Here is a 9,030-nt window from a genome sequence, read left to right as displayed (position 1 = left end):
AACAAATACTGGGTTACAACTTGTTGGTTCTGATGGTCTGTGGTAGTTAGAAGATGACTTTGATATAAGTAAAACACAATTTCACAATACATATTTCTTAGATTGTAATTAGAGAACAAAACAAGACACCAAAATGACACTTTTTAAAAGCAGAATTTATTAGATATGGTACCTCTGACATTTATGGAGATGTGACAGCATCATTGTGTAAGTGTGCTTAACATATGTTTGGCTGTACTATATTTATGCCTTTGGAATTGGATTATGTTGTTTCTATTTAAAAGGCAGCACTAAACACAACAGCACACAACTTTACACAACTAATTCACTTTCTGTCCATATTTACAACAAATCCTCAAACACATTCACAGCACACATTCACACCAGAGACCAGCTAATATCTATTAATAACATCCAAAAAAGAGACTCAACAAAATGTGAGACTCTTCAGTGTGAGTAATAAATTAGAAACCAGTTCAGAGTACCTCATTTTTGGGGCTTAAATTTTTTTCGGAATATATCGAACACTCAGCAAGAGCACAAATTCTGCTTGCTCAGTTGCTGCAGTCATTTGCAAATGTTGGTTAATTTTTCAATGTCAGACTTAAATCATAGTGTTTTGACTATTTCAATTTGCGCCGTGCCTTTCTCTTATGTCGGTCACATAAAAATAACTCGCACTTAATTACATTATTTCATACCCTACGCATGGGTTGATTACAGTGGCCAGTCACTATGGCAACTGGCCTACCATGATTCACCAATACTTGGCTGTTTAACTCAACAACAGATAATTACTGGACAAAAAGGTTATGCTTTTGGCTGATGGTCTCATCGGGTATTTAAGACTAATAGATTAACAATAACAGGTGATGTATTTCGTGCAGAATACAATGTATGTTTTATAAAACCACATAAATACACACTTTCTGCTTTATAAGGCTTAATTTGAGTAATAAAAACACAGCACACTATAAAGAAATACTGGATACACTGTAATGCACATGACATATAAATATTCATTGTAATATGCATTCATAGTGCTCTGTGTGAAGCAAAATATTAAAAGGATAGTTCACCCAAAAACTATTTCATTTTTATTTTATATGAACAGACATGAGGGCGAGTAAATAATGACAGATTTTCATTTTTGGGTGAACTGTTCCTTTAAGATTCTTTCAGCTACTTCATTAGATACCTCGAAGCTTTTTAACAAATATTTATTTTACAAACTGCAAATGTCCGTAGTGTATATTGGTCAATTTAATACATACATTAAGACTAAAGTGTACGATTAAGATCGGTTTTCCCTGACAGGTATAGGATGTGTTCGGCACATTTTTTAGAGATATTCACAGATGTTCATGCTCTTCTGCTGTCCCTCAACAGTCAGGTGCCCTGAATGCAGTACCTGACAGGAAGTAGCAGGAGTTGGGGTGAGAATCTGCAAGTGATCAACCCCTGGATCTCCCAGGCCATGTGGGGGTCGTCTCAAAAAGCTCCCATTCGTGTTGGCCGGACAGCACAGGAGAAAGGTGCACATTCAAGATTAGGTTTGGAGGACAGCAATCAGAGCTGCTGAGGGGCGGCCTGCTCCCTGTAGCCTGAAAGTACAAGGGCATCAGAGTTCACAAGACAGCTAGTTCTGTATATATACACTACTGGGGCCTGCAATATGTGTTTTTGTTTTTGAAAGTCTCTTATGCTTAACAAGGCTGCATTAATTTGATCAAAAATAAAGTAAAAACAGTAATATTGTGAAATAGTATTACAATTTCTATGTTTTATATTTTAATATACAGGTGCATCTCAATAAATTAGAATGTCGTGGAAAAGTTCATTTATTTCAGTAATTCAACTGAAATTGTGAAACTCGTGTATTAAATAAATTCAATGCACACAGACTGAAGTAGTTTAAGTCTTTGGTTCTTTTAATTGTGATGATTTTGGCTCACATTTAACAAAAACCAATAAAATAAAACCAATAAAAAAAACATTTTTAGTGAATTGTTGGCCTTCTGGAAAATATGTTCATTTACCGTACATGTACTCAATACTTGGTAGGGGCTCATTTTGCTTTAATTACTGCCTCAATTCAGCGTGGCATGGAGGTGATCAGTTTGTGGCACTGCTGAGGTGGTATGGAAGCCCAGGTTTCTTTGACAGTGGCCTTCAGCTCATCTACATTTTTTGGTCTCTTGTTTCTCATTTTCCTCTTGACAATACCCCATAGATTCTCTATGGAATTTATTTAATACACGAGTTTCACAATTTGAGTTGAATTACTGAAATAAATGAACTTTTCCACGACATTCTAATTTATTGAGATGCACCTGTATTTCAAAATGTAACTTATTCCTATGATGGCAAAGCTGAATTTTCAGCATCATTACTCCAGTCTTCAGTGTCACATAATCCTTCAGAAATCATTCTAATATGATTTGGTGCTCAAACATTTATTATTATTATCCAATGCTGAAAACAGTTGCACTGCTAAATATTTTTGTGCAAACCATCATTTATTTGATATATGAATCTTTTGAAACATTTTAAATGTCTTTTAATTATATATGGTTTATAAACATTATTTTAAACATTATGCACTTTTTTCAAGGATAGTTGTGTTATTTTATTACGCGTTGAAGAAACGTGCATAATATTTTGCTCTATGCGCCCTCTTGTGGCCTCAGGAGAGAAGCCAAAAGCTTTTTTCCCCCTAACTGAAATTATGCCTTTTAAATTCGAATATAATTCGAATTTTGATCATATTTAAGTAGAAAATTCGAATTTAGTTTTTCAGTCATTTTGACAGCCCTAGTCTTTACTGTCACTTTTGCATCAATTTAATGCATACTTTCTGAATAAAAGTAAATTGAATAAGAAAAAGAAAAGAATTGTGTTAGCTCCAAACTTTTGAATGGTTAAATATCTGCCATTGTAACTGAATGGTTTTAGGTAGGTGAATAATAACTTATTCATTGGTTTATTCCTCATTTTATCACTTTATCGCATGATTTGACCTTTTTTGTCTTTTTTTGTCACTGTATTATAACAGCATAAATGTTTAAAAGGAAATGAGGGTGACAGTTTTAGTTTTGTGTGTGTGTGTGTGTGTGTGTGTGTGTGAGTGTGCGAACTATTATTAATGTTTTTTTGTAAATTGAAATAAAGCTGAAATAAAATAAAATAATAAATACTAGATCAAAAAACTTTTAAAAAAAATAGAAATGTTGCTTTGGAAACTAACTGAAATAAAATAAGTTTAAGGTAAAGTTAAAAAAAATACTAAAACTGAAATAAAAATAAATTAATGATAAATAGAAATATTAAAAAACCTCATAAAAATTATAAATTCTTTTTTAATGAGCGCTATGGTTCTACTGGCATTTAATGGACAAAAAGTGGATCAAACAGACTGAGAGGAGACTGGCAGATGGCAAGTGGTGGGAGGCACATTATCCGAGATGGATCAGAATAAACAGAATGGGAGAAGCCAAGCTTGCAGCATGCGTAGTGATAATGGGCTGAGATGAGTGACCAAACTGTGAGGACAGCAGACCTGTGTCAAATATATTATTGTGTTATGCTATTTAGGATTTTACCATGTTTTTATTGCATTTAGATTGGTTTTCATTAGTAACATTCATTACTATTCATTACTTTCACTAGTAATATTTTATAAGGGTTACATACACACTGCAGATTTGACTATTATTTGACAATCGACATTTAAATGCAAGAATGAATGCCCTAAATGATCATTCTGTTAAAAAATGCGTAGTTTGGCATAATGATAACTATAGAGATATTTTGGTGTCTCATGTCTATGAATAGTTATATACATACATCATTAAATGTGTATAAAAGTATGAAACTTAATTATGCTTATACTTTGTTTTAGCCATAATGCATCCATTAGTGGAAAAGGCAAACTCATAATGCAATGCAACAAGCTCAGTAAAAGAAATAAATCCAAGTTGTAAGAGATTTTTTACAGTTCTATTGAATTCAAACGAGCTAATGCGACACAACTCTTGAACGTTTTGTCACAATTTAATTTCATTTAATTTCATCTTGTAAAATGGAAGTCTGTTTGCGTTATATATGAATAATTTTCTGTGGCCATAACCAGATAGAGATATAGAACCAGATATAGAAATTTAGATCCAAAATAAGAAGATGATTCAGATGAGTCAGGATAACTGAATGAATTTAAGTTTGTACAAAAAAGAAATAGGAATAAATGAATAAATTACATTTCAAAATATTTTAAAATAGTGACTTTAATATGTAACATATGCTGCATTCTTCTGCATTCTGTTTATAATAAAATATTTTATTTTTATTAGGTTACAAAATGGCATTATTGATGCGTCTCATGTCTGTGAACAAGAAACTAATATTAAAATAATAATATTTTTGTGTTATACAGTCGTGGTCAGAATTATTGGCACCCTTGGTAAATATGATCAAAGAAGGCTGTGAAAATAAATCTGCATTGTTAATCATTTTGATCTTTTATTTAAAAAAATTCACAAATATCTAACCTTTCATTGAACTAAAACAATTGAAAATGGGGGAAAATCTCATTATGAAATAAATGTTTTTTCTCAAATACATGTTGGACACAATTATTGGTACCCCTAGAAATTCTTATGAGTAAAATATCTGTGAAGTATATTCCCATTCATATTTACAATTTTGAGCATACCAGGGTGATTATGAACATGAAATTATCCAGCCATGGCTTCCTGTTTCACAGGAATATAAATAGGAGGGAAAACAAAGGCCAAATTCCCTTAATCATCCATCACAATGAGAAAAACCAAAGAATATATTTCTGATGTGCAGCAAAAGATAATTGATTAGAAATTAGAAAGTGAACTTTAAGAAAAGAGCTAGAGCAGTGAAAATTCCCATTTCCACCATCAGGGCAATAATTAAGAATTTCCAAGCAACAGAAAATGCTACAAATCTGGATATTTTACTCATAAGAATTTCTAGGGGTACCAATAATTGTGTCCAACCTGTATTTGAGAAAAACATTTGTGTCATAATGATATTTCCCCCCATTTTAAATTCTTATTCTCCAATGAAAGGTTAGATTTATGTGAATTTTTAAAATAAAAGATCAAAATGATTAACAATGCAGATTTATTTTCACAGCCTTCTTTGATCATATTTACCAAGGGTGCCAATAATTCTGACCACGACTGTATTATATCTAGCATTTGCTGCCTCCAAGCATTCAAATTTTTAATATTTAATGATAAAGGCTTTATACTCCTAGACGATATTGAGGTTGCAAACGTTGCAAACAAAGAAACATTGTGTTTATAACAAAACACATTTTTGTGCAGTGTAGCTGCAGTATATATGTGGCCAATGCTTGCAGGCTATGTTTTATAATATTTGAGACAGGTATGAATATAAGTTGTGACAAGACAAAAGTCAAATATTAGGTTCACCTACCTTTAGAGACTTTCAATCCAAAAGGTTGTGAAATAGCAAAATAAAAAAATAATAGATTAGAATTTTGAATCATATGTGTTTAAACGTTCAATGACAGTACAAACGTTCCACAGGAAAAACATGTGACAAAGTTCTGTGAGTTGCTTCGTCCGCCTACACAGAACAATTACTGCAGAGTTTTCAATGCACTCCTACCACCAGACCGCTCTAATAGTCATTGTTCAAAGGATTCTGGCACCTTCTACAGCCCTGGAAGGCGGAGGTGATATTAGAAGGAGTGAAAAAGATTTGAGGTTGAACATGAACGGAGCTGACTATGGCCCACGGCAGGGTGACTGCTGAAATCCTGTCATCTTCTACACTTACTACGCATGTGAAAGGGATAGTTCACCCAAAAATTTAAATTCTGTCATCATTTACTCACCTCGTTCCAAACCTGTTTGACTTTCTTTCTTCTGCAGAACACAAAAGAAGATATTTTGAAGGATGTTTTAACTGTTCTTGTCTATATGATGAAAGTCCAAAACAACACTTGATGCTATTGACTTCAACTGTATGAACAAAAACAACCCCCAAAACATACATTTTTCTATTTTTGTGTTTGACAGAAGAAAGTTTTTTTGGAACAATATGAGGGTAAGTAATGACAGAATATTCATTTTTGGGTTAACTATCCTTTTAAATGTACAGTATGTTCTAGTTTTGCTGGTGATAATTAAAAAGAGGTCTGTGAAATCATGAGCATTGATTTCCTAAAGTGCATATAGTGTGATTAAAATTAATTTATAACTTTAGAAAATATTTATTAATTATTTTTAGACATTATTTTCTTTTTTATTGGAACACAAAAGGATAATTATTTTAAGAATTGATTTGGTTTAACAACAGTTCATATTGGCTATCAATATCCAGCAAAGGCCTATAAATAAATAAATAAATAAACCAAATAAACACCATAAAAGTATCAAAGTGGTTAATACACTTGGGTTCCACAAGAAAACACGATTTTTTTGCACCCTCAGATTCCAGATTTTCAAAAAGTTGTATCTCGGCCAATTATTGTCCTATCCTAACAAATCCATACATCAATGGAAAGCTTATTTATTCAGCTTTCAGATGATGTATAAATCTCAATTTCGAAAAATTGACCATTATGACTGGTTTTGTGGTCCAGGGTCACATATGTGCTAATATATATTATCTACCAAGACAACCAAAAATATTAAATAAATTAAAAAAAAAGTGCTTGTAGTGGTATTATCGAGGAATACTCACTTGCGAGAATGACCATGTCCATTCCCCAAAATATGCTCATGATCCAGCCCACCATGACAATGGCTGTGATGATCTGGATGAAGGCGGCTGCGATGTTCAGCCAGAAAACGCAGCACATGGGCCTGTCGGGAAGGTCTGTCCTTGCTCCGCACAGAACCGTGAAGGCTGAGATGAATGTACCTATCACAAAAATACAGTGAAATGCTGTCAACATGGGACGATGTGATCCTCTTCTGTGGTTAAAATGGTTAACACATGCAATATGACCTCGGTCTTGATCTCAGCTTAAAGCCGCATGCTGTAATGATATCATTCATCATGGTGTGAATTATATCGTACATTACAGTAAGATCAGAGACATAATTACGGCATAAAATATTAACAGAGGAGCTTGAATATAAATTAACATGGTGATTATAATAGCAGTCAGTGTCAGATTTGCCTGTAGCTTTTATTACATCTGGTCTGGGCTGAAATTAATGTTTGTACTGTGCTCAAAAGATTATCGTTGAATAACAACTTTCATTTTGGTCTGTCATCACACTTCTGATAACTTGCAATATTGCACAAGTCATATGGACTACAAATATGGTTCTTTTTTTGTCTTTTGTGTTTTTCAGACCATATTCATTATGAACTGTTGTTGTGTGAAAAATATCTCTATCAAGAATCTTTAACATTTCTAGAACATGAAGGTGAAGAATAACAGAATTTTCATTTTTGCTTGATGATGAACTTAAAACATAAATGTACCTTTTTATTATTATGTATTTATTATTATTATGTATTTACAAGTAAAAAAAGAAATTTAACAAGAAAAAATGTAGGGCAGGGACTGGTTTTAATTTTTAATTGACTGGAAGATTAAAACTGGGCTTTACACAGCTGGATGGAGTCAGACTGAATGTGAGTTTGTGAAAAAATATCTATTTGGCTATTGGTTTGTTATGAATGACATCAGCTTTGGTTAAATATATTAAATATTTATACAATTTGTTTCATTTTAATATATATATATATATATATATATATATACACACACATACATACATGCATATACAACAATACATGCAACAATGAATCATTCACATAAGTCCAGCAAGAAATCTATTAAGAAACTATGATTTCATGTTCACTTTAAAGAGCAGTCTGCTTTTAAATCTAGGAACAGAGCAATTCCAAGGAGACATTTTCAGTATTTAAGTATGTGTTATGCTTTTCTGATCTTTCCACAGATCTGCAGGACTTGTCTGAAGAAGTGTCTCATTTGGGAACTTTAACCAACATGGTACTGTAACTCGCCAAGACAACTTTTGTCAGATAAATTTTTTCTATCCCCTTCAATCCAGGGCAATTAGGTTATGAATAGCTTTCCATATTTGTAAGGCCGATAAGCATAAGTCACACTGAAGGAGTCTGAGCAAGCAGCTATGCTGCCAAGCGCAGTTCAGCATCTCATTAGTGTTATCACAATAATAGATTCTAATGGGGAGGACAGCGGCTGAATATTAGCATATCCCACAAAACTGATGAGTCTCCTTATTATGAGAAATGCACTTTATTCACCCCGAATACAGCCTGTTCTTTAGTTAACAGTCTGCTGCTATGAAATGTTTGGCTGTTATTGAGAAGTCCTGGGAAAGAACTTAAGTTTATCTCTTGGAAGGGGCTTTCCAAGTAGAGAAGGGGGGGGAAAAAAATCACTTTTCACAGTGTTTTATTCCCACGGCCGATATACAAACAATACACTTACAGTACTGCTCCTGAAAGCAGACAGCTTACAATAAACACCAAGGAATTAAAGAACGAATGTAGGAAGTGGAAAAAGACATCCTTTTCTCAGTCCCTTGACTTGAGGAGGAGATATGCGTAAGCAGTGGCGTAACTTTGCTTTGAAAAGTGGTGGGGACACCGTGCAACTATTTTGCTAGTTTTTTATTTAATAACCTAATTTACTTGGGGACTGGGTTTAGAGTTGGACAAACTTAATTTTTGCTTTTCAAAAATACATCGATGTACCAGGGGCGGTGCCAGAGAATTTTGAACGCAGGTGCTGAGTGACAGAGGGAGCTGGGCAATTCAGCGCTCCAGACTCATTCTTCCCACTGGTCGCTCTTTTGCCATTAACTTTCTCAGTTGGTTGCGTTTTTTTTTTTTTTGCGCTACAACATGCTATTAATCAATGTATGCTGATGAACTTTTATCGTAGTTTATAGTTATATGGAAACGAAAGTAGTTAACATTCAACCCGTTCTTTTTCATCAGTAGTATTATTTGTGATTT

General features: G+C 33.3%; 1 protein-coding gene across 2 annotated transcripts in view; it reads right to left on the bottom strand.

Moving 5' to 3' along the window:
- Nucleotides 1–1,125: 1,125 nt before the first annotated feature.
- Nucleotides 1,126–9,030, bottom strand: part of stum (stum, mechanosensory transduction mediator homolog) — a 21,324-nt gene continuing 13,419 nt past the window's right edge. The window contains exons 2-4 of one of the 2 annotated variants that reach the window (XM_016523733.1): nucleotides 6,748–6,927; nucleotides 5,473–5,481; nucleotides 1,126–1,604 (exon numbers count right to left, since the gene is read on the bottom strand). In XM_016523733.1, the coding sequence (XP_016379219.1) occupies nucleotides 1,570–1,604; nucleotides 5,473–5,481; nucleotides 6,748–6,927 (224 nt within the window). In that variant the 3' untranslated portion in view covers nucleotides 1,126–1,569. The remainder of the gene's footprint in view (nucleotides 1,605–5,472; nucleotides 5,482–6,747; nucleotides 6,928–9,030) is intronic. The other variant, XM_016523741.1, reaches the window with a different exon arrangement.

The sequence above is a fragment of the Sinocyclocheilus rhinocerous genome, unplaced genomic scaffold, assembly GCF_001515625.1.
Source record: "Sinocyclocheilus rhinocerous isolate Xijiao unplaced genomic scaffold, SAMN03320098_v1.1 scaffold1874, whole genome shotgun sequence".
Taxonomy (NCBI): Eukaryota; Metazoa; Chordata; class Actinopteri; order Cypriniformes; family Cyprinidae; genus Sinocyclocheilus; species Sinocyclocheilus rhinocerous.
The sequence above is the reverse complement of the archived record's forward strand: the minus strand, read 5'-3'. Positions and strand labels throughout refer to the sequence as shown.